Below are 23,240 nucleotides of genomic sequence, written 5' to 3' on the forward strand. Positions count from 1 at the left end.
AGTGCGTATCTACAATTTGTGAAGGGATGTGGGAGCATAATGTAAGATGTCAGTCCAATGGTACCGTATACTGGCATCTCTGCACCATTGTCAAGGTGGTAGTAGAAGGGCTGAGATCCTGAGTGCCTTATAACCAGCAAAGGCAAGAGCTCATCTGCCATTACAATGCCACGGTGGCTCGTGGGTGGTGCTTTAGGACTCGGACTTGGAAGAATAGACATTGGTCATCTTGCTTGAACAGTCGACCAGATAGCCGAACGAGTCACAGTACGCCGTTGCAGAGCTTTGTGTACAGCATAGAGAATGAATAGCATTCTCTTGGGCGGCCGGGATGGGCAGACAGATCCTCCCTATTTCCAGCACGTGGCTCTGGTGTAATGGCTTAGCAAGAACGGAGCGAGCGAATTTGAGATCCATCTGATCCTGCATGGACAGTAAGCCAGATAGCGGTTCGCTGTATGGCCAAAGCGGTGGTCACAAAAGGCGCACTCCCATGTTGTGAGCATCATGGCTTGAATTGCAGAGGTGTGGTGTCATCGATTAAAAGCAAGATCTGATGAACTGAGCACTAGTCGTATTCTTTCGGCGACCACGTAGAAGTGGACACAAAGCTGTCTGCTTCACCGCTGGCTATGACCGATGCCGCAATTTTCCTTCGTCTGCGTTCCGGTTGGTGGCATCGAAGAACGGTAGGAAGTGTTGGTGAGAAAGAGGCTGAGCAGACAGCTGAAGTCTAAAAGTCTGAAATCATCGCTGCCACGGAGCCGCACTAACCATATCGGGCCCCAGCGCAAGCCACTGGTGCGGCGTCACAGCCGTAGACCAATGCAACATAACCCGCCACGAGGATGACCGTGCTGTATGTGAGATGACAGCCGAAAGAGGACATGGTGTCGCGTGGTGCTTACTGGTTTCTTTCTCAGGATTGCTTCCGTGGTAGACAACTGGGTCGTGAGAATGCACGAGTCAGCGATCAGCCGAGCCTCATGATCCTTCTCGTGATGCAACACGGACCAGAATCCGATCTCGAAAGCTGGAGGCTATGATCCAACATGGAGAAGAGGAGGAGGCGCGGTAGTGAATGGAGGTCAAGGATTGGTGATTATCTGTACAATGCAACGAAGCCAATAGCCTTACCAGTCGCCTACCAATGCGCCCAGCCTATCCAGCCATTCTGCCTCCTTCTCCTCTGCATCTGCACTCTCACGAGCATCCGATGCCTTCCTCTTCTGCTCACCTGGCAATCTCGCACTGGCCACCTCACCCATCGTGACGTTCTTCCACTCGTCAACAGGCAGCCATCCGATCCTCGCACGATCCCCGAACCCACCAAACCAGTAAATATGCTCGACCACCAGTCTCATGTACTGACTCGTGTGTATATCGTTACCTGGTTGCCAATAGATGGAGTCCGGATGATGCTGCAAGAAGCAAGCAGAAATCAAGCCCGCTGCAAGATCTTTGGCGGATATTGGCTCGAGATAGCCATGTAGAGAGAAGCGAGGTAGTGCAGCCGGCGTATGTGGTGTTGGTATTTCGTCGTCTTCTTCGGGGTCGATAGGCGAAAGAGAGGCTGTGTAGGTGTTCTTGGATATGGGCCACCATCTTATTGCTAGACTTATGTTCGACCCAGCTGCGTAGTTCTTGTACGGTGTCGCAATGTTGATCGCCAGTAATGTCGGATTGCCTGTCAATGTTTCGCAGTCGGCATAGTACTCCATCAATCCAATCGGGCTTCCAGCTATCTCCTCTGGCCTGTTCTCAAAGGCAGCCAGTTCTCCATGGTCATATGATGACGCGGTATCGCGAGCTCCTGATCGTTCTGGGAACGTGGTTGTAAGTGTGCCGAGAGTGCTCAAGTGCATTATCCGTCTCGCCATGACCGTCGATTCGTGGATGGTCGGGACTTTGTAGTCTGCATCTTGTATAGGCGTCTGCTCGGAACTTTCTGATGCGATGGATCGAGCAGCAGCAGCTCCAATGAGCACGTGCAGACCGGCGCTGACCCTCATCGTTCCAAATACTGATGCTGCCCAAGACAATACTCCGTTGCAATGGTAGAAGATGCATAGACATGTACACTAAAGGCCGAGGCGTTCGCTTGTGCTAGTGCACGGCCGATCCCGCAGCTCCGAGCGCCAAGACTCACTACTGAGGCAGAAGGAAGCGGAGAACCTCAATTTCGACACCTCCAATCCAAGTCATCGCCAACGACACCGTCACCTCGCCTGGACATCGACAACCCGACAGTGAGTCATCACCCACCATCCCAAAATACCGAGTCGGGTCTGCAGAAGTGCTCGCATTCTTCTTCCACGGACACTGGACGCTAATCACGACATCGCCACCACAGAACACGCTCATCACTACCACACAAACAACAACCCGCAAACATGGGTAAGGTCCACGGATCGCTGGCGCGTGCCGGTAAGGTCAAGTCGCAGACACCAAAGGTATGATATGTCAATCAAGCAAGCAATAACATGGGACATGGGCAGGCGGCGGAGGCTGATGATGAAACTACACAGGTCGAGCCACAGGAGAAGAAGAAGACGCCCAAGGGCCGCGCGAAGAAGAGAATCACATACACCCGCCGCTTCGTCAATGTCACCATGACCGGTGGCAAGAGGAAGATGAACCCTAACCCGACTTCGTAAACACCTTCACAAACATGATGGATGGAGTGGGAGAGGGTTGGGAGGTTGCGGAGAAAGAGGGGTGGAGATCCAGCGAAGGGCGGAGGTGGAATCGGATGAAATGCCGGAGATCTAGTCATTTCCGGCGTTCTTTTGCAGAATGGGCTGGGGATGTATACAGGGCTCGTATATCTTTAGAGCGGTCTTGGCACGAAGTCGTGCTGTGGCGAAGCTTGAAGACGAGATCGAGCAGGGTGGTATGATGAGTTAGCTGTGTGGTCGTGTAGAAGCGACACATATGCTGCGATGAAATGCATTTCCCACCAAATGATTATGTGTCCTTCATTCTCTTCATTTAATTCGATGGAACTTGGTCAATGAGTCGGTTAAGAAGTGCGTACAAATATCTAAGCTACCGTATGAACTGGTTGCCAAGACCATGGTCTTATAAGATTTAATTACACTTTCATCAATTTTTGACGTAGTCTTCAAGCGCAGGTGGTCTTATAGCAGAGCATAGTCTTAGTAACTAGTTTATGAGCATATGTCAAACACAATCGTTACAATCAAATTCGATCATGCGCACTAGCTTCAGCTGTGGGTCACCCCTGCCAAACTCTTCTGACCGCCCATGTCGACTTCTCTGATTCCCACAACCGTTGTTGCCTTCGACAGTGCTTACCATCGGCCCTTCGATCTCGGCTTATACATCGTATCGATTGTCCTTCGCACAGGTCGGATGGTGTAGTGGCCCACGAGACTGCTGAGGGCGCCAAAGGCTGCCATTATTAGCAATCACAACCGCTCTACCAAGGTTGCTAGTTTGGGTCCAGCGCTGGACTTGGCAGCTCCAGATTGAGGACATAAGGCATTTAGAGACCCTACGGACGTAATCGTGCTTGAGACAGTTGCTCTAACAATAATTGCGATCGACATTCTTGGTGTGCTTGACTTCACGGTATGCAACACATGTCTCTCCTTCTTGTTGATATGGCTGACATAGTAGCAGGTCAGCATTACTACCTCAAAGGTGTAGCTCTGCTACGCCCGGTCTGGTAGACGCAGTGACGGTATGCAGCAGTTGGGCTTCCTCCTCGGGAGGAAGTCGCACTACTCAAGCCCTCTTCCCGGCGTGGTTCTTGACGACACGCTGGCGAGTTGTGGTTGTGCTCATCTGAGTATGTCCCTTGTGGGACTGCTGCCTGCTATTGCTTCCTCGAACGCATGTTGTCCGCCATATCGCTGAAGAGGTTCTTCGTTCTTGAAGCTACCAGGCGTCGCCACGCTTGCCTACAGCGTATTGCGAGAGAGCGTTTGGCCGGTCTGCCCTCGCCATGGCCAAGGCTTGAGTGCCACTACATAGGGACTGGGGGTCCTGATTGCCTTCGCGCGTCAGGAAGACATGAAATTGACGGTGCCTGTGGGATCGTGGACACTCGCGGCGGCTTCGGCCATCTCTGACTTGACAATGTCCACGCTGTTCAGATTGCTCTCACGAGAGTACGTCCACTGCTTGTCAGTCAAAACACTTTTTGGAACCTCACGGTCACGCTTTGCGTGGCTGACACTACTTTTTCATTGTTCGTCTTGCCTTCGGCAGGGCTGCAGAGGAGAAGGCCATTCATGCTAAGTCGACTGTCTCACGGTCTACCTCATCGGTAGCGCTCCCGCAGATGCGTTCTTCGGAGGCTGGTGTTAGTGTGCGCATGAGCATCGATTGGAGAAGAGGTGTGTACTTCCGGCATTGTCTTGCACCCACAGTGGACACGACTCATTGGCATGGGGTCGTGCGGAGAACCTCGCGCATCTTCTCCATCCTTCCTCTGACCTCCAACTGCCCTGCATCCCTGAGCGACCGGGTCACGGGATCATAGCACCTCGTAAACAATGTAGCCGAGTGTGCAGCACTGCGGCATGTAGATGACCTGCATTGCCGATCTACATGACTCTATGGCTGATAAGGAAGCTCACCACTGCTCCCTCCTTCTAGCTGTCTACGCCAACTTTGGTCCCACGACACAGATGCTAGGACGATGAGCACCGATACTCACGAGCACAACGGCACGGCCGAGACTCACCATGACGAGAAGGTAGCACGTACCGAACATCACGAGTTTGCAGGCTACGAAGACCCTCACAAAGCTGCTCTAGAAGACAATCCCGAACATGCTGACAAGCTCACCTGGACTGTGGCTCTCTCCGCCTTGTTCTTAGGTACTTCATTTCCAGGACCTATCATTTATGGATTCGTGTTAGCTTCTTCAATCTTGGTGCAGCTATCCCAGGAGCTTGGCGGTGCGAACATAGACTTCTGGATACCTTCTGGCTGGGGTGCCGCAGCAGCGGTAGGCTTCTCCATCGCTGGACGACTTTCCGACATCTTTGGGCGACGTTATGTGATCCTCACCGGACAATGTATGACGATCATCGGAGGTGTCATCGCTTGCACGGCGAAGGATATGCATCAGCTTATTGCTGGTGAGGTCGTTCTTGGTGCAGCCATTGGCACTGTTTCAGTAGCATATGCAGGTTAGTGAATTGTTGCTAATTCACGCTATGCAGTACTGACACAAGACAGGTATCTCGGAAATCCTGCCGAACAAGTATCGTGGCATAGGTCTGGCATGGACGGAGCTCAATCTAGCAGTAGTAGCAGTACCGAGCACATTGCTGGCCACGGTCATGATCTCGGACGCTACCTGGAAAGTTATGTTCTATGTCGCCATTGGATATGCTGGCTTCTCACTCATTGGCACGTTCTTCGTCTACTTCCCACCGAGCCATCCTCGCCCCGATGGAAAGACAAAATGGCAAGAATTCAAAGAACTAGATTTCATCGGAGCATTCCTCTTTGCTTCAGGTCTGGTTGTTTTCCTCTACGGCCTCAATTCGGGTGGTAGCACTTACCCATGGAAGAGCGGTGGCGCATTGGCACCACTTCTGCTAGGCCTCGCCGCATTCTTAGGGGCATTCGTGTACGATTTCAATGTGGCAGGCGACCCTCTCTTTCCATGGTACCTCTTCAGGAACTTTCGGGAGTTTTCAGGTCTTCCTGTTCTGGTCTTCGTAAGTGTGATAGGCTGAACCCATCTCTGAGACAGTCATGGGTCCACACTAAACACTTCCTGCAGGTGGCTGGCATGGTGTTCTTTGCTGCTTCAGCTTTGAACGCGCAGACCATTCTGTACCTTCACACGGCAGACCCGATCAAGATTGGACTGTACTCAATTCCTTCTGGGTACGATGCATTCAGTGTTACAAGACGATATGGCGCTAATGGTCCCTAGATCTTCACAGCTAATTGGCGGTGTCTTTGTGCCTGCAATGGTGTCGTGGATCAAGCATGTCAATTACCAGCTGATCTTCGCCGTGGCGATGCGTGAGTACATTGTGCGCCAGAGCAGATCGTGTCTCGTGGCTGACAATAATTGCAGAGACCATCTTCTTCGGTCTGGCAGCTCTGATCACTCCTACCAACCTTGCGTGGCTTATGGTCTGTCAATTTCTGGCTAGTAAGTACCTAGCACGGTGTAAGTGTACGATGCCAAACACTGACGAATCTGCAGTGTTCCCATTCGGCTGGATCACCCTGAACTGCTACACAACGGCTTCGCTTAATGTACCACAAAAGGATCTTGGGGTAGCCATAGGTTTGATTGGCACCTTCAGATCTGTGGGCGGCTCGATCGGAAGCGTCATATTCTCATCCATCTTCACACAGGTCGCTGCCAGGCGTGTAGCAGCCGGCATAGCAAAGAAGACACTCGAAGCTGGCCTGTCACCCGAAGCCATTCCGGAGATCTTGGAGGCCGTCGAAATGACGCTTGTAGGCGTGCCGGGCGCTGCCGCGAAACTGACGAATGTGCCGATGGCTGTGTTCGAATCTTGTTTGGAGGCGGCGCGATATGGGTATGCTTACGGCTTCCGCATTACGTGGCTCGCCTCCATACCGTTCGGGATCATCGCGCTGCTCTGTGCCATGGCTGTCAAGGACTGCTCGCGTTTCTTTACAAACCATACTGAGATTCATTTGAACGAGAAGATTGGCGGAAAGTACGAAAGTGGAGTACATCCTGCAAAGAGCGAGACGGCTGTTTGAAGGACGTATAGCTACGAAGAGCACTTCGAAATATCATCTGAGAACACCTCCACCGTCTAATGATAGATTAGTTGTGGACTTGCGCTTGCTTGAACTTGACATACCAATAGTGATCAGACTGCCGGTAGCATAATCAGCCCTCACAGCATACAGATATGCTTCCGCGATATGCTCTGATGTAGCACAAAACCCGACTGGGAGTGCGTTGCCAAAAGCTGCAAAATCTTTTTCCTGATCTTCCTTCGTCTTGCCCATCTTGTCCCACAGCTCTGTCGCAACCATTCCAGGCACGACACAATTGACACGAATTCGCTTCTCGGCAAGCTCATTTGCAAGACCTTGGGTCATCGTCTAGAGAAAGTGTTAGGGAGAACTCATAAATGTCTCAGAGTTGGGCTCGACCCATCCCACTTACAAACAGACCGGCATTCAAAGCACCACCAATTGAAGCAGTCTTGCCAGGATTCATGGCACCAGTCCCGGATGTAAGGGTCAAGGAGCCACCTGGTGAGATGATGTCGTATTTTGCCACAGCCTTGCCGCACGTTGCCGCACCCCAGAACTTGACCCCGAAGAGGTGTTTGCATTGGTCGAAATCTGCGTCGGCTATTGACCCTCTGATAATCTGCAATGCTTTGGGTTATCTCAAGCTCCTGCCAGTACTGTACCTCACAAGCTGACGTTTGGGAACGCCAACGATTGCTTTCCACAAAGTTACTGTGCTTACCCTACGAAGAGTCAGTACAAGTAAGTAGACACGACAAGTCAGGAGAGGCCTCACTTATCAACTCCAGAAAAGACGAGATGGTCGATCGGTGCTAGCGAGCGGAGGACTGCAATGAAGCTCTCTTCGTCTCGCACATTGCCGACCTTGCCAGTAAAGTGTGGATCATCCACGTCGCTGGTCACAGTCTTGACCTTCGCCTCCGAAGAGGAAATGATAATTACATGTGCGCCGTGCTCGAGAAAGGCTATGGCTGCTCCATGTCCGATGCCTTGTATGCTTATCAGTAAGTTGCTAGATTCACTAGATCCGAAGACGTGCCTGAAGAGCCGCCAACCACCACGATCTTCTTGCCTACCAGCTTGTCTCGAGAGCTGACCATTGTGGTGGCCTCTTTCCTATCCTCTTCAACCAGAAAGTAAGAGACATTACGGCCTTACAACTACATGTACAATGTCGTTGATCTATCAGGACCCCGCAGTCAGCCGGGTGATTGCCCTCGCTGACCCGAAGTCGGCAATGCTTGACCAGCCGTCAGATAAACGAGCCCGGTCGCAGCAGTCACGCTTGCAAATGCTTCTGTGCGAGCCGAGCTGATGATGGTGTTAAGTAGTGGAAGGAGGACAAATGTGACCTAGTCATCAATGGCGCACGGAGTCTTGTCGGACCGTTCCGCCTCGTGGCAACGTGCATCTCGAAACCATGCCTTTCCTTTGACCACAAGACGCCACTACAGATCTTCCCAGCCACGGGTCGTCTGACTAGAGGAATGCCGTGATGACGCCTCACAGCCACCTTTGTGTCATACGGACATGCCGCCAAGACCCATCAAAGGCCCAGCAGCCTTGGAAAGAGCCCGCAAGCGAGCCGCCACTTCGGTTAAAGCATTGAAGGAGGCGAGGGAGCGACGACAATGTGCACTTGACAGATCATTGACCACCGTATGCGACAATGTTGTACAGCCGTCCAAGACAAAGCAAGTATTGGTTAAAGCCACATCTCCGTCACCATCAGTCTTGCAGGGCGACGTCAGAAGCTATCAGTCAAGAATACCGACATTGACAGCTGCCAAGGCCTCGCAAAGTGCGTACACGTGGATCAACAAAACGAGACATTGCTGATCATCTAACAAAAGCAGCGTCATATGCTGAAACCCAGCCACCAAACCTGAAGCTTCGACCAATTGTGAAATCCTCTTCACCGATTACAAGTCGTTTTCAGCGACTACGGGAACGCACTACCAGGCAAATCAACTCCACCTTCACCCAAGTCCGTTCGAGATGGCAGGGCTACCATGGGTATGCCACGATTTTCGAGCTGCGGGATCTGCTCGGACTGCCAGGTAGCACAAGAGCTGGCCAAGGCCCCGCCCCTAATTCCGTACTCATCGCAATCGATACCGAATTTGAGCGCCTGGGTCTAGTCAACCACGTCGTAGAGATTGGCATCACTGTTCTGCGACTCAAAGACCTCGTTGGGGTTGAGCCCGGAACCAATGCTAGGGCGTGGCTCGCTAAGTCGGAGCATCGACATATGGTTATCGACGTGACACAGCAGCCGAAAACAAGGATGAGCACCAGTCTGTTTGGCAAGAGCCATTTTATTGAACCTGCTGGGGCTCGTAGAATGGTACGGGCGATTTTGCAAGCTTGTGCAGATGGGAAACCCTTGCCAGAAACATATGACTTGATCGACATCGAGCCGATTGGAAGACGAGATCCTTCCATCGTCCAGCCAGCACCACAAGCGGACCTCTGGTTGGTCGGACAGTCCATCAGGGGTGATCTCGGAGCCTTAGCTGGACCACCGGTGGCACTCGATATCACCAAGCCGGCTGCACTAGGAGGTGTCGCCGTCGGCTCAGTGATTGACCTCTTGCACTTCGGCCAACATGCAGTGTCACTAGGTGCACCTTTACGCTCCCTCAAACTTGGTCGCGTTGTACGATCACTTGGAGCCGATGCTGTATACCATGATCCTAAAAAGCGCACGATTGTCGGCTGGCACAACGCAAGTAATGATGCTGCGTACTCCATGATGGCGCTGCTACTGTATGCGGTGCGGTGGGATAAGATCATTGCTTCTGCGCGGCCTGCTGCTCGTATGGAACCTGCTCGTATGGAACCTGCTCGTATGGGACCTGCTCGTATGGGACCTGCTCGTAAGGGACCCACTGGATGGTTTGGAGCCGTACAATCAGACTCAGCACGAGGTGTAGCACGAGAAGGAGTCCCAAGAAAAGATCGTGGTCGACATTACGTGGTCTGGCGCCGTGCAGCGGTGCTGCTAGCTGCTGGAGGTGGCATTGCTGGAATTTCAGTCGTAGGCTATGAGTCATTCTCGGGTAACTGAATTTAGAAGATTTGGAATATCACCAACCCTCCACAATTCTCAAGCAGTGCCGCTTGACGTCGCTTTGACCTCTGGCATAATGGAAATCGCCATTGGGGTTTTGAGCACCGAATAGCTAGCGAACTAGAGTTCAACGGGTCTGATGCGGCCCGTACACCGTACCCTTCCGCCTCCGCGATCGTCTTAACTCAATGTGTCTTCCGATCTCTAGCCCAGGTCTTGTAGTATTGGTGTCAACAACTTCTCCATTATCATTATGAGTCTCTTATCGTTCTCGCGACTGCTGGGCTGTAGTCATGCAGCCATGGGCGCTCGTAACGCCCGCATCACGCGGCATCGGTCTTGAATTTGCAAGGCGCCTATTGCAAACGACCAACATTCCGATTGTAGCAACAGCACGCAAAGATGTGGATCAGACGGCGGAGAACATACTTTCCGGTCTCGACAATGTCGTAGAAGAGAGGCTCAAGATGTATAAGCTGGACGTGTTGGGTACAAAGCCACAATACTTCATCATACGAAGGACTCATGGGCTGACTCAACAGCAGACGAACAATCCATCCACGATGCAGCCGACCAGGCCGCCAATGACTTCCCGAAGAAGACCTCATACCTGCATCTTGCGCTCTGTCTGCCCGGAATACTCCATCCAGAGAAGTCACCAACCCAGATAGACTACGACAACGCCCTCGTGACCTTCCGCACCAACACTCTCGGACCAATGATGTTGATGAAACACTTCTCACCTTATTTGCCACGCAAAGGCACCCCATTAGACCCATCAGATGGTCTCCCGAAGCAAGCAGTCTGGGCAACAATGTCCGCCCGTGTCGGCAGTATTACAGACAACGGCCTAGGAGGGTGGTACAGCTATCGTGCCTCCAAGGCTGGAGTAAACCAGTTGGCCAAGACCTTCGATAACCACTTGCGGACATCAGCGGGAGAGAAAGCAATGAGCATCGCTTTGCATCCTGGGACGGTCAAGACAGGACTGAGTAAAGAGTTCTGGGGAGGCGTCAAGGAAGAGAAATTGTTCACGCCTGAGTTCTCGGTGGAGAAGCTGATGGAGGTCATCTGTAGTCGTGGGCAAGAAGATAGAGGAAAGTGTTGGGACTGGAAGGGTGAGGAGATATCGCCGTAGAAGTCTTGTGGGAGAAAGCAAGTCATTTCTGGCATATCCATGCTGCACTTAGTACCAAGCTACGTCTTCCAGCTTTGGTGCTGGACATCCAGCCGGCTATATCTCTCACAGCATTATATCCGAATTTTCAGCTCATTTTCGATGGTTTCACTTGTTCATCTCCTCAGCCTTCTTCCTCCTCTCCTCCTTCGTGCCTTCCATAGGCTGGTCGCCGGCCTTGTCCGCACTCACTGGCCCGCCCGACTTCAAAGGCCCAATGCCACCGCCTGAGGAGCCTTTGTCACTTTCGATCGGCTGTATCTTGATCTCTGCAGAGCTAGTATTAGAACCCAGGCTACTGAGACACGTGATGTTCTCAGGGTAAGGACTTGCCATCTTTGCCGTCGTTTCTGGGCTGTTCGGGCATTGTTGAGGTACTTTTGGCAGTGCTTAGTATGTACAGATGATAGAAGGTCTTCAGTACTCCTTGTTTTTGTACAATGTAGAAGTTCGTGTACACAGGCTGCCATATTCGTACGTGAACTATGTATGGTGGGGCACTTTGTGATGTCATGGTATGCACGCGTGACTTCCTTCCAAGTTTGCACGAAAAGTCTGCACGAAAAGTCTGGCCGAACCATTTGTCGATTGACCATCGTTGCTCAGAGTGGCGTCGTCCACTCGACCACCGAAGACATCGACGGCACAGCGAACTTTTCAAAGTTGTTAACCTTGATGTGGATCACATCCCCAAAATACTCCTCAGCCCGCCTGCCCTTCTCCTCCAGTCCTCACCATACCCCACTTCCACAACACCCCTCCCCATCTCCCAAGCACCCTTCCGCATAGGATAGTCCAACTTCGGCGGGATACTCGTCTTAATCAACCCAGGCCAGCGATCCTGGCACACAGATTTAGCATTACACAAGCTCCGTAGACCCTCTTCACCAGCAAACCTCCCGTAACCACTCCCCTTTACGCCTCCAAAGGGAAGCTGGACGGCGTAGAAGACGGCGAAGTCATTTATGGCTACCATCCCGGCTCGGAGTCTCTCAGCCACGTATCGAAGATTTTCATGAGCTGTGCTTGAGGTTGTAGGGCCGAAGACTGAGGCGCCAAGGCCGTAGGATGTGCTGTTCGCTATTGTGATGCTGTCTTGCACGCTCTCGGCTCGCATAATCATGCAGATGGGTGCGAAGGCTTCCTCCTGTGCTATGCGCATAGTCGATGTGACGTTGACCAGAAGAGTGGGCTCGAAGTAATGGCCGTGAGGATAATCTGGGTGTTCGTGCCGATGTCCTCCAGTCAGGCACTCAGCTCCTTGCGCAACGGCTTCGGCAATCAATGCTTCCAGCCGGGTGAAAGAAGCTGGTGAGATCATGGCTCCCATGTCCACCGAGCCCCCATCGTCCGCAAGATCGTAGCCGAGACGCATAGCCTTGACCCTGGGCTCCAGCATGGCAATGAGTCGTTCGTAAGCCAGTGACGTCGCAATCACTCTTTCAATACCAATGCAATTCTGCCCACCAGACTGATACACTCCTCGCATGATAATGCTCGCAACTCTTCGCATCTCGCCCTCGCTTGTCGCCTTGCCAGCCGGATCATCAAGTACTATCGCAGGATCTTTGCCGCCAAGCTCGACGCACAAAGGTGTCAACGCTTTGGCCGCCTGTTTTGCAACTTCATGCGCCACTGGTCGACTGCCGATAAACGTAAGATGGCTGATACCGGGGTGTGCTGCGAAGTACGCCGCCGTAGCTGGCCAGCACGAGACTGCGTGGACAAGGTCAGGATCGTGACCACAGATTTTGAGTGCAGAGCAGACAACGTTGGCGAAGTAAGCGGATGACCAAGCTGTCTGCTCGCTGTTCTTGATGATTATGGCGTTGCCGCTGAAGAGTGCTGAGATTATTGGGCCTATAAGGTTGTGGAAGGGGTAGCTAGAGGATGTTAGTCGAAGAAGCAGAGATGTGTTGATAGTAGAGCTACTCACTTCCAGCTCACACATGCGCCAACCACTCCAAGAGGCTCATACCGCACCTCGTTCTTCTTGTAGAACATGAGCAGGTTAGTCGGCCGTCGACTAGCTTGCAGTGCCTTCTCGCCATGCAGGATAGTCCATTTCAGCTTCTCAGCCGTGACGAGCACTTCCCCGAATAGGGCATCGACTCTCGTCTTCCCAGAATCCAGGCATGCAGCTCGAACGATGTCATCTTGATAGTCAAGGATGAAGGTCAAAAGCGTCTTGAGCACACGTCTCCGTTGGCCGAATGTAGTCCTTGCCCATGTCTGCTGGGCTTTCGCCGCTTTGGCAATGGCTCGATCGATACCGTCTGGTGTTACTGGGTTGACCACGCCGAGCAATTCGCCAGTGGCTGGTGCATAGCATTGTATCGTTGTTGAGCCGGAGATCTTGATGGACGGCTCAGCCAGAGTCTTGCCTTTCCATCTTGGTTTGAGCTGTTCAGGGGCATGGACGGTGTATGGTATTGCCTTTTCCAGGTCAGGCGTAAGGAGGATATAGAGCAGCCATGCCAGTGTAGGAGCCCCTAGACTGGCCACCACGATTTGCACGACTCGAGTGGACGGTGACCAGTCAAATCTATCCATGCTGTAGAGTGTTGTACGCAAGATCGAAAAATCAAATGCTGACAAAGCGCCAGCGGCCTGGATCGTCCAAAGTGGATCTCGTGGCTTCCGTATTGGGAGGGAATGGCGTCAGGGCGGTATCGGGCTGCATGGCGGGGCAGGCACGGTGAGAGTGGGATGTGGTTGCCCTGACGGACGAGCTCGGGAATAGAGTTAAACAACGTCGTCCTGTCGAAACATTTTCTGGTGAACACAAAATATAGTATAAAAAACAACACAACAACTCTCAGCACACTATCAACAAGATGTCTGCAGTTACAGCCGGCGAGCAATTTCCTGGAGGCGTCAAGTTCGAGTATGACAGCACAGTCTGCGCAGATATCTAATAGTGATGGCCATGCTGACATTTGTCGTATAGGTGGGCTCCTATCACCAGCCCCGACCCGTCAGTCTGCGGCATTCCTCAAACGTATGATGCCAGCGAAGAGTTCAAGAACAAGAAGGTCGTCCTCGTCTCTGTCCCTGGTGCATTCACTCCAGGCTGCCACGCCAACCATGTCCCGCCATACATGAAAGACTTTAGCAAGCTTCAAGAGAAGGGTGTAGATCTCGTGGTCGTGATTGGCTTCAACGATGCCTTTGTCATGAGTTAGTCTCATATATTATATTCCTAATAACTGTGGCACTGGACTGATATCTTCCACAGACGGCTGGGGCAAGGTCAACGGCGCCGGTCCTGACAGCAAGATCCTCTTCATGAGCGACACCAAGAGCCATTTCGCCAAGTCCATGGGCTGGATGGCTGGTGTTGGTGAGCGCAATGCACGATTCGCCATGATCATCGAGAAGAGCGGGATCGTCACCTACGCTGAGAAGGAGGACAGCATTGGTGGTGTATCGGTGAGCTCTTTGCACACTGACACTGTCTGCTCCACACTGACTTTCGTGTTAGGTCTCTGGTGCCGATGTCGTCCTTTCCAAGCTTTAGGTCCATAGACGCTTTCAGACGCTGTAATGTGAATAGACTATAGACGCAGAACGTCATATCAACTCACATCGCCAGCCTGGAACACATTCGCCGCACTACGTATGTACCAGTTCATCTCAGCCCCAAGGCTCAGGCATGCTTTTCAGACACAACTGACTTTGAAACTTGGGTTATGTGTTCACACACGCTGTCTGCGCTTTGCCTTAGCTGCTTATTACCAGCTTCTTCCACTGACCCTTCAAAACCACGAGCCTAGCCCACTAATCGACAGGCTTATGACTCACTGGTTGAGAACTACTTCATCCCTGCCCCAATGGGTAAATTCTTGGGCTCAATGACCATCTCATCGATTACCAGCAAGCAGAAGCTAAAGCCATAGCTGCTGTGATACCCCCCGAACGTAGCAAACGACGCAGACGCAAACGCAGACGCAAGAAGCATGGCGGGCCTCTAGATCCATGCTTGTTGTCTGCAGACCCACGTACCGGAAAGAGAACAGCCAATCGATCTACTAGTCATGATAGAGACACTCGCATGAACCTCAGTAGCGCCCTAGAGCGATTTCTCATTGGCATGAATGCGAAAGAGTCGTACTGCTCGTGACCGCTGGGAGAGTGTGCTTGGTCAGAACAGTGCATATATTGAGTGCTACATAGTGTGCAGGCAATGTCGTCGAACATAGTACACATGTTAACAGCTTCCAGACAAGCTGAAGAGTCCCATCACGTACATCCCCGACCGTCAAAGATCGTTCCATGCTGTAGATTGCCCCGATCTGCTTGTATGTCTCACAGGAGCACTCTTATTCGATTTCAAAATTGCTTCATACATTGACGCCATCAGCCAGTCATGCGGCCTACGCCTAATTTTACAGCAAATCGTCCAGCAGCCTGGGCAGCTCAGACGCCAATCTCACGCATGATGATGGCACCGAAAGCCTCATCCTGCTCGACCTGCAGCAGGTTCTTCGTGCCGAGCGCCAGCACATAGAGCAGACCCTGTGCAGCGACTATATGAGTATTGCTCCCCGGTGGCAAGAGAGTCTCAAAGTTGACACTGCCTTTGAGGACTTTATCCTCTTCATCGCCTGGGCTGGCAGCATCATGAGCATTGTCGGCTTCGACTATAGCCGCTTGCACGAAGCCGAGGAAGTTGATACTTTCACCGTCGAGAATCGGGCGTTGCCATTGCGACTGAGCTGCTGTCTGAGTATCGACTTGTGCAGCAGGACCGTACAACTCAAAGTCGTCGAGACCATTCATGATCACGTCCTCACCGCCAGCTTGATCGCTATAGAGAGTTTGTTGGAGGTCTTCGAGAGCGGCGCCAGGCGGACCACGGCCCGTCAATGGCGAAGCCGACAGCAACTTGCTACCGCGGCGACTGAGTGCGCCAGCTTGGCCGGATCCAGCCAGAGAAGCAGAGGTGAAGTGACCCGTGGGGCGTCTGGTGCCGATGCTCTGGTTCCATGGGAATAAGGACGAGATTCGGCGGTCATCGAGTGGAGTGGGTGCTTCTCGACCTTGTTCGACGCCGGTGTAGTCATCGCCAAACATGGGAACGTACCCGTCGTCGTTCAAGAATATACCACGGCCCTGCTCGTCCGATGAAGGCTCCTGGTCTCGGGACCGCTTGCGTGCACCTTGATCGCCTTCATCTTGAGCATTCCTGCCTCGCTTCCCACCAGCCCCGAGAACGTCGAAGCCGGTAAGAGCTTCGAGGAGCTTGGCGCCAGAGAACATCCCGAGCGGTCCACGCATGAGCATATCACTCTGGTTGAAAGCGCCAAAATCCGCAGCACCCAGCACCCACATTTTAGCGTTCTCCTTCGCGATAACAAGAGCTCTTGCAGCGTGCTTCTGACGCATTGCGTCGTGCATGTTGGCGACGTAATCAGTATTCCAGCTGGCGAGATCACCATTGCGCAACTCCATCGTTAGGTCGGGCATCAGTACTTTTGCTTCCGGTCTTCTTCGATGACGAGCAGGAGCTACGGCAGTCACCGTTTCGGATGATACCTCTTGCTCACGACTTTCCTCATTTGTACGATGTGAGAATGGCTGAACATTAGGGCCTAGCTGGAAGTCGTCGTCCAGCACAGGCATAAAGCCATCGTCATCTGGGCGATAAGGCTATGGTAGTGTTAGTATCATGGTTGCAAGACAAGGGCAGGCACCACAAACCATCTCCTGATTCTGACCGCCGTCGTCGAGTCCACGTCTGCCCGAGCCGGCGCTGATCGAGCCAGCAGACTGCCTGACAGGCGCATCACTGAAGTGCATTGTGCCATCAGCGTCAATGACGAAGCCAAGATCGTCCTCCAGAAGCATTGGTGCACGCCGGCCAGCACCAGAATTGCCGCGGATGCTGAAACTGCCGCTGTTGCCACCGACTGGACCACCTATGAGTGAGCTGGAGCGGCCGGGAATCTCGATGCCTGGTAACGTCTGACGAGAATCGCTTGTAAGCTGTGAGTTGTATGGAGACAAGGCTGAACGCTGGGAGTCTTCTAAGTTCGTGCTCAGATCGAACTTTAGCTGATCTGGGACCAGTGGTAGCAAGTTAAGATCCAGGAGGAAGTTCGGATCGTCTGGCAACACGAGCTGGTCGGCACTGCAGTGGAGGTTCAGCCTGGGTCTCTCAGACGTGATCGGGCGAGAGTGCTTACCGTCCCTTATGCTGCCCTTCAGGCTCAAGCCCACTACTCTGCAAAGCCTTGAACATAGCACGCATGTTGTTCTTCGCCGTCTCTGCGTCGGCAAGCACATATCCACACTGCTGTGAGTAGACGCGTGCCACGCCATAGAGCAGGTTGCTCTGCAGCCTCAATGCCATGGGCGCATCAGGCTCAATGATCGTCCCACATGCTCTCTGCACGTCCACGTCTAGGATGGCTTTGCGGGAGACGCGTTTGTGTGTGGACTTTGAGCCTAAGGTCGCGACGAGCCAGACTGTTGCCACGCCATATTTGCGGCTCGTGAGGACTGAGACATGTCAGTGATCCAGTTGTGTGCCTTCGCTGTCTCCAGAAGGCAGTCATGGACGCGTCATTGACGCGATGCGCTCGCGTCGAAACGGCGACGAGATGGAGGCATACCTTCGTGAGAGTAGAACATGGTCAGCTGAGGGCACGTAGGCTACGCCTCATATGTCAGGTGAATGAAGTGAGAAGAATGAAGTGAATATATAATGCAGAATGCGAGAGCAGAGATGAGGTATATTATCGTGCAAGAGCAGGAAATCAGGGGCGCGTGTATGGGCTGCGTGAAGTGACGTTGACGGCCAGACGGGCCTCAGGCAAGACGCGATGGAAAGCATGCTTAACAGGGAAGGAGCGACCATCAGCAGGGTAGAGAATCATCGTTGTGGCGTTGAAGTCATACTCATCTATGGATCTAGTCGCCAGGCATGCAAGACCACCATCACCGCTGTGAGGTCTCCCCTTCGCTCGTTCATGCCTTGAAGCCATTGGCTTCTTCGATCTTCGGCAGCTCGACAGCACGATATAGGAGGATCAGTGCCGAATGCGTCTCACCACCACCAGCGAGGGTCTCGATCTTCTCGGCCTCAACCTCCTGGACTTTCTCGTCGTTGAACCACCACCACTTGCCGTCCTCGGGCTTGCCAGGAGTGGCAGACTTCTTGACGTACGCAGTATAGTGGCCGGAATCTGCAGAGGAGCCTTGGTGAGTGACAAGAGCGCGAAGTTCGTAGAGACCAGTCTGATTGGCGCTCGAATCCTTCTTCATATCCTCGTGCACAGCCTCGAGCACGTTCTTCTTCAGCGACAAGACCTTTTCAGCACGCTCCTTCTCGATCTCGTCGTCAGTCTTATGCTTCTCCTCCGTACCGCCCATTTCGGTGTCCTCTTTCTCCTTCTTGGCATCGCCTGCAGATGACCCATCCTTCGCCTTCTCCCGCTCTGCCTTCTCCTTCAGCTTCTGCATGGGCTCATCTGCGCGCACTTTGCCCTCGTTGACAGCCTCGACTTCAGCTTCCGCCTTCATGCGCTTCTGTCTCTTCTTGGAGCGCTCCACATCTTCTTCCTCCTTCCTTACTTCTCGTATCCGATCACGAACCGGAATTAACTTCTTCCTGAGCTCATCCGTGCAGAACTCTGTGACATCGATCTCGTGCTGGAAGGTCACTTTGCGCAAGATCTTCGCCTTCTTCTGTGTGTCGCGGCGCCAGAAGAAGCGAATCATGTGGACAGGCATATGCTTGGGTAAGCGGGAGATGCGAGATGTGCGTGTGTATGTAGCTTCGCGATCCAGGGTTGGCGAACGCTTCTCGAGCTTCTCGTTCAAAGCGATGCGCATCCCATCCGCCAAGTGATTCACCTCGCTATTGATATTGCACTTGAGGTCATGGAAGGTCTCGGCCGCCGTGGTGCTTTCCTCCTCGGGTGCATCATCGCAAGTTGTGGTCACCTCGTACTGCCCACCCATGTACTTCTCAACCCAGCTCCTAAAGTTGCCAGAACCGTCGCCAGGAGGCAATTTAAGGGAGTCGTGAAGCGTCTGCACAACCTGTGTCCACACCTCTTCAGCATCCTGCTGCGCAAAGCCATGGCCACTCTTAGCTCGTTCCGCAAACTGTGGGAACTTCTGACGGAGGGTAGTGAGGAACATGATTGGAGGAAAACCTTGCTGCGTGTCGCCCATCTGCTTGTAGAGGTCCTTCAGAGCAGCCGTTAAATCGTTGCCTCCACCCAGCCCGCCAATGCCATGCTGCGCGAGCTGATCTGCCGAGAAGAGTGATGACGAGGACGAGCCGCTTTGCGCGATCTGAGGCTTGTACCCCAGAAGCTCTTCTTGCAACTCTGGTATGCATCGTAGTGTTTGGAGGGTGGCGTTTGCGTAGCAGGTGTTGCCTGTGTTCTGCAGCCCAGCCGGTGTGGCGCCGTCTTGCTGCGCAAGCTCTGCCTCTGTCATGTCCTCGCTGAACTTCATGCGCTCCTTAGGCAAGTCCATGATGATGTCAGCTGAGGGAGCACCCATAAGAGTGATGGTGGCGCCGCTCTTCAGTCCCAGCGAGGACAATGATGTGTCGTCCTTGACCATCTTCTTCGCCAATACTTTCTGGTTTTGTGGTTCGACATTTGTGAGTGAGTAGAGCTGCATCTTCAGCTCCTCACCCGTCGAGTCTGTGTCAACCTCGACATCATACACCTTTCCCATGTGCTTCACTTTCACAGTGATCTCCGGCATCTTTGCGGTGATTGTGTGCGGTCGTGAACAGGTGGTGGATGGTGAGCAATCTGTGTACGTCGAGAGAGTGGTCGAGTGCGTGGCGATCAAATGTGCAATCGATAGAAGTTCAATAGAAACAGAGAGATTGTTGACATGACGAAAGCTTAAATGTGGAGGCAACCAAGCCGCGTTGTCGCGGGCCTAAGGCAGGAACGTTCAAAAAGGGAAGGAACGATCAACGAGAAAATAATCTATAACACGTGACATTGCAGTCGATGTATACTGATGTGACGCATAATGTGCAATGGTGAACCAATCGTTATAACAGCGTTTTATGATTGCTAATCCCTGATGGACATGGTTCGCCTCACAAAGAGCCTCCTCCTTGTCACCACTATGAGCTACATGCCAACCACGGCCATCGTTCATGCAGCTCACCATACATACACACAGCCTTGCATGTAATGTGCCAGGCATGTAGTCCTGCCTGAGAACAAATTACTGCCTCCTGCTAAGCGATGTCTGTCAAACTCTTGCGGAGACAGGTTCAATCGTTCCTTTGTATGGGCTGACCCATACCTCAGTTGCGCCGCTATTACCAGCAAATGAGCCATTGACTTCGGTGTTGATCATCGTGCTGAGCGGAGCCTTCTGAAAAATGGTTGGGGATGTGGGCGAGCCACTCCATCGCCGCAGAGTCTTAGACATGGGACAATCGTGGTTGGCCAGCTCTGTATTTGTCTTGTATGGCAGCCCAATTGTGTCACGAGTTCCTTGAAGTTTCGATCAGACACAACAATGGTTCGCTTCGTTGACCATGGTCGGGAGCAGTCATGCAGACTAGAGCCAGGAGGCTTCTGCTCGTGGGTGGGTCGCCAATGAGTTGATGTATTGATGGCTGCACAAGATATTGTAGGACCACTTCTCAACCAGCGGATGGTGATGCTTCAGATTTGGCAGCCTCAGCCGTCTTTGCAGTCAATTTGTCGATCTTGTTTTGTAATGCCATCTTCTGGCTCGTCAATCGTGTTTTGGCCAGCTCCATGTGCTCAATGCGCTCTGAGATGGGCGCTTCGAGTACCGCTTTCCGCTCCTGCAAGTATGGTGAGGTTTATGCTGTTTAGATATTCTCGAATATGCATACCTGGCCATAATCTTGTCGTGTCTTCAGGCCGGCACCATACCAGGTGCCAACCGCTGTGATAGCCGCAACAGCCCCTGTGATGACATAGGTTCGTATTGGATTGGCCGGTAGTCGTGCCATGATGAAGATGCTATTCAAGAGTCGATGGGCGAAGGAACAGACATCCATACTGATGTTTTTAAACTCGCGGGAGCAGCCGACGCGCCACTCACGCGTACTGACTTCACGAATCAACATTACCTTCACCCATTACAAACCAAGATCACCTTGCAAGAAAATACGAGATAGAGTACCTTGTGAGACGGTACCAGATCGCAGCATACGATGTCAAACTCTACGAGCCGCACTCCAAGTGCAACGCACAATCGTCTTTCAACAGTGCCAACCTCAGCATCAAAGTCGCGCCAATTATCACATCTCCATGCTCAGCTGGCACAACTTACAGCCAACATGTCTGATCTGGAGAACCTTTTACGTATGACCGCGGTGCAAGCGGAAGGCATGCGTGGCTTGGGTGGCTATGCTGGTGGAATGTGAGTGTGTTCTTACGTCGTTGAACAGATCAAGACTGACTTGTCGTTACAGGTTCATGGCTGCTTCCAAAGTACTCGGCGAGGAGACTGTCAGTGGTGGTGGCAGTAGTGCTGCTGGGCAGGCTACCAACAAGCAGGGAGACAAATGATCGATCGACTCTGCACCTATCGTTGGCGACGACGACAACTCAAGACGTAGAGCCTGGGGTCTGGGTAAGACCACCACTTGTCCAAGCTATCAACGCATATCATCCTATGGGGCCGTGGCACTACTATTCATTGCCAGCTGCAGGTCTGCTGACCAGCCTCTTACCTTCACACAGTCAGCCGGTGCTAGCGAATCTCTTACTTTACACGTTTCGGTGGGTGTAGCTCATATGGACAAACGTGGACGTGGCCAGCGTTGCGCACGCATTGCTACTCACCCTTTGATTAAGGCATATGATACTGTCGCTCGTTCACTTTCTAATGCAAGCCCACAGCCACAGCTATTCATCACACATGCTCACTGCTTCCTTTCAGCTCGACACTCGGTATCGAAAATGGCGACCAACACCTACGCCGAGCAGCACATTACTCTAATCAAACACATATTTGCCGAGAAAGACCGCTTGATCCTGGAGAAAGACGAATTAGTGGCTTCCAAAGATCGCATGTGGCGGGAACTGTCTGCCATCATTCGTGAACGCGATGCTGAGATTGCACAACTACGACACGCAACCCTGATCAAAGCCTCGAAGTATGAGGGCCGTCCAGAGCCTCGAGATGCGAGTACACCGGAAGACATCAGAGGCTTGAAGCAGCGAAACGCAGCTCTTGAACTGGCTTTACAGGACTTGTGCGACGGTCCAAGCGACGACGAAGATGGTGAAGAATCCTAATTGGAGATCAAACAAAGCGGCGGAAGCATTGTCGAGATGGAGGGTGTTTAGGACGATAGGTATGTCGACGAGACCAGCCACCTATGCTCACACCACTAATAAGCTACAGCGGATCTGAATTATTCGTGGGTCTTGAATGTGACCCTCTGGAGTATGGAACTGCTAGCCCGCCGCATCGTCCGGCTGCGCTGCGAGGATTCTCTGCACAGCAGTCGTCGGCTTCTAGAAGTCTGGGCCAGCCAGAGCGCTCTGCCATGACGAGCAGTAGCCGCAGCCTTCAGGCAAAACAGTGCTTGGCCAGTGACACTGTCCGTAGGCTTACGGCGAATCTCACCTTCGCTCCACTGATAGACTCCGCGATGCCTGGCTCACGCCGATCTGGACAACATTGCCAAAGTAGCGCCCATGGTCCTTCAGTCTGTCAACGAGCAAGCACAACTACACCAACAGTGAGTAGTCGCGAAGACGTCCATACCATTCCCGACCAAGCGATTCCACTCTACTGGCTGCATGTGGCATTGGATGCACAAATGTACTTCAGACACGGTATGGACCACCGACAGGACGCACGACTTCACCTGCGCTGCTTGTTTCAATTCCCGACGCGTATGCTTGTTCTGGTGTGGCAAAGGCAGGTGGATACTGCTACCTCTGCCGCCACAAGTCCGGAGCGCTGGGGTAAGATGGGAAGACGAATCATACTACATTGCGCCAGGCGAAGCTGTCGTGAGTCGCAGAGACTATCCTGGCGTCTGGCTCACAGCGAAGTCGCACAAGAAGAAATAGAGACAAGTTGTCGGTTCTGCGCAAGGCTGATCGTCCAGCTATATCCTTTCAGTAGTGCTGCAAGGGATCATGCCCAGCCATCGTCACGGCGCGATGCTGACCTGCCCAATAGGAGCCACAAGCAGTGATCAGATAGGAACATCGATGCCAAGCTCCTTGACTCTTCTCGTCAACATCTGCTTTCAAAGCACCA

At 52.7% G+C, this 23,240-nt stretch overlaps 13 protein-coding genes across 13 annotated transcripts; 7 read left to right on the plus strand and 6 right to left on the minus strand.

Annotated features, from left to right (window-relative positions):
* Positions 1-1,133: 1,133 nt before the first annotated feature.
* LTS14_007540 (uncharacterized protein) lies at positions 1,134-2,012 on the minus strand (the record flags this gene model as incomplete). The annotated part of the gene is made up of 1 exon (XM_064840232.1): positions 1,134-2,012. One exon carries the CDS (start codon positions 2,010-2,012, stop codon positions 1,134-1,136), a length of 879 nt encoding a protein of 292 aa, XP_064692112.1.
* A 381-nt stretch (positions 2,013-2,393) lies between these two features.
* On the plus strand, positions 2,394-2,657 carry rps30a (40S ribosomal protein S30; the record flags this gene model as incomplete). Its single annotated transcript, XM_064840233.1, has 2 exons — positions 2,394-2,453; positions 2,499-2,657. The coding sequence occupies 2 exons, from the start codon at positions 2,394-2,396 to the stop codon at positions 2,655-2,657; spliced, it is 219 nt and encodes a 72-aa protein (XP_064692113.1).
* Positions 2,658-4,669: 2,012 nt separating this feature from the next.
* On the plus strand, positions 4,670-6,735 carry LTS14_007542 (uncharacterized protein; the record flags this gene model as incomplete). The annotated part of the gene is made up of 6 exons (XM_064840234.1): positions 4,670-5,165; positions 5,215-5,702; positions 5,768-5,874; positions 5,924-6,015; positions 6,071-6,148; positions 6,203-6,735. 6 exons carry the CDS (start codon positions 4,670-4,672, stop codon positions 6,733-6,735), a joined length of 1,794 nt encoding a protein of 597 aa, XP_064692114.1.
* Positions 6,736-6,768: 33 nt separating this feature from the next.
* On the minus strand, positions 6,769-7,841 carry LTS14_007543 (uncharacterized protein; the record flags this gene model as incomplete). The annotated part of the gene is made up of 6 exons (XM_064840235.1): positions 6,769-6,791; positions 6,840-7,086; positions 7,151-7,352; positions 7,404-7,463; positions 7,517-7,730; positions 7,781-7,841. The coding sequence occupies 6 exons, from the start codon at positions 7,839-7,841 to the stop codon at positions 6,769-6,771; spliced, it is 807 nt and encodes a 268-aa protein (XP_064692115.1).
* A 430-nt stretch (positions 7,842-8,271) lies between these two features.
* LTS14_007544 (uncharacterized protein) lies at positions 8,272-9,811 on the plus strand (the record flags this gene model as incomplete). Its single annotated transcript, XM_064840236.1, has 2 exons — positions 8,272-8,542; positions 8,598-9,811. 2 exons carry the CDS (start codon positions 8,272-8,274, stop codon positions 9,809-9,811), a joined length of 1,485 nt encoding a protein of 494 aa, XP_064692116.1.
* Positions 9,812-10,107: 296 nt separating this feature from the next.
* On the plus strand, positions 10,108-10,952 carry LTS14_007545 (uncharacterized protein; the record flags this gene model as incomplete). The annotated part of the gene is made up of 2 exons (XM_064840237.1): positions 10,108-10,303; positions 10,360-10,952. 2 exons carry the CDS (start codon positions 10,108-10,110, stop codon positions 10,950-10,952), a joined length of 789 nt encoding a protein of 262 aa, XP_064692117.1.
* A 721-nt stretch (positions 10,953-11,673) lies between these two features.
* MSC7 (Meiotic Sister-Chromatid recombination aldehyde dehydrogenase) lies at positions 11,674-13,544 on the minus strand (the record flags this gene model as incomplete). The annotated part of the gene is made up of 2 exons (XM_064840238.1): positions 11,674-12,874; positions 12,928-13,544. 2 exons carry the CDS (start codon positions 13,542-13,544, stop codon positions 11,674-11,676), a joined length of 1,818 nt encoding a protein of 605 aa, XP_064692118.1.
* A 284-nt stretch (positions 13,545-13,828) lies between these two features.
* Positions 13,829-14,511, plus strand: LTS14_007547 (uncharacterized protein; the record flags this gene model as incomplete). The annotated part of the gene is made up of 4 exons (XM_064840239.1): positions 13,829-13,878; positions 13,942-14,171; positions 14,230-14,423; positions 14,476-14,511. 4 exons carry the CDS (start codon positions 13,829-13,831, stop codon positions 14,509-14,511), a joined length of 510 nt encoding a protein of 169 aa, XP_064692119.1.
* Positions 14,512-15,410: 899 nt separating this feature from the next.
* rec8 (R8 protein) lies at positions 15,411-17,627 on the minus strand (the record flags this gene model as incomplete). Its single annotated transcript, XM_064840240.1, has 4 exons — positions 15,411-16,643; positions 16,695-17,124; positions 17,180-17,495; positions 17,609-17,627. 4 exons carry the CDS (start codon positions 17,625-17,627, stop codon positions 15,411-15,413), a joined length of 1,998 nt encoding a protein of 665 aa, XP_064692120.1.
* A 336-nt stretch (positions 17,628-17,963) lies between these two features.
* UBP6 (deubiquitinating enzyme) lies at positions 17,964-20,411 on the minus strand (the record flags this gene model as incomplete). Its single annotated transcript, XM_064840241.1, has 2 exons — positions 17,964-19,904; positions 20,283-20,411. The coding sequence occupies 2 exons, from the start codon at positions 20,409-20,411 to the stop codon at positions 17,964-17,966; spliced, it is 2,070 nt and encodes a 689-aa protein (XP_064692121.1).
* Positions 20,412-20,628: 217 nt separating this feature from the next.
* On the minus strand, positions 20,629-20,967 carry LTS14_007550 (uncharacterized protein; the record flags this gene model as incomplete). Its single annotated transcript, XM_064840242.1, has 2 exons — positions 20,629-20,796; positions 20,848-20,967. 2 exons carry the CDS (start codon positions 20,965-20,967, stop codon positions 20,629-20,631), a joined length of 288 nt encoding a protein of 95 aa, XP_064692122.1.
* A 330-nt stretch (positions 20,968-21,297) lies between these two features.
* On the plus strand, positions 21,298-21,529 carry LTS14_007551 (uncharacterized protein; the record flags this gene model as incomplete). Its single annotated transcript, XM_064840243.1, has 2 exons — positions 21,298-21,380; positions 21,433-21,529. 2 exons carry the CDS (start codon positions 21,298-21,300, stop codon positions 21,527-21,529), a joined length of 180 nt encoding a protein of 59 aa, XP_064692123.1.
* Positions 21,530-21,922: 393 nt separating this feature from the next.
* On the plus strand, positions 21,923-22,261 carry LTS14_007552 (uncharacterized protein; the record flags this gene model as incomplete). The annotated part of the gene is made up of 1 exon (XM_064840244.1): positions 21,923-22,261. The coding sequence occupies one exon, from the start codon at positions 21,923-21,925 to the stop codon at positions 22,259-22,261; it is 339 nt and encodes a 112-aa protein (XP_064692124.1).
* Between the last annotated feature and the right edge of the window lie 979 nt (positions 22,262-23,240).

Source organism: Recurvomyces mirabilis, assembly GCF_035927965.1.
Source record: "Recurvomyces mirabilis strain CCFEE 5264 chromosome Unknown scaffold_21, whole genome shotgun sequence".
NCBI classification, from domain to species: Eukaryota; Fungi; Ascomycota; class Dothideomycetes; order Mycosphaerellales; family Teratosphaeriaceae; genus Recurvomyces; species Recurvomyces mirabilis.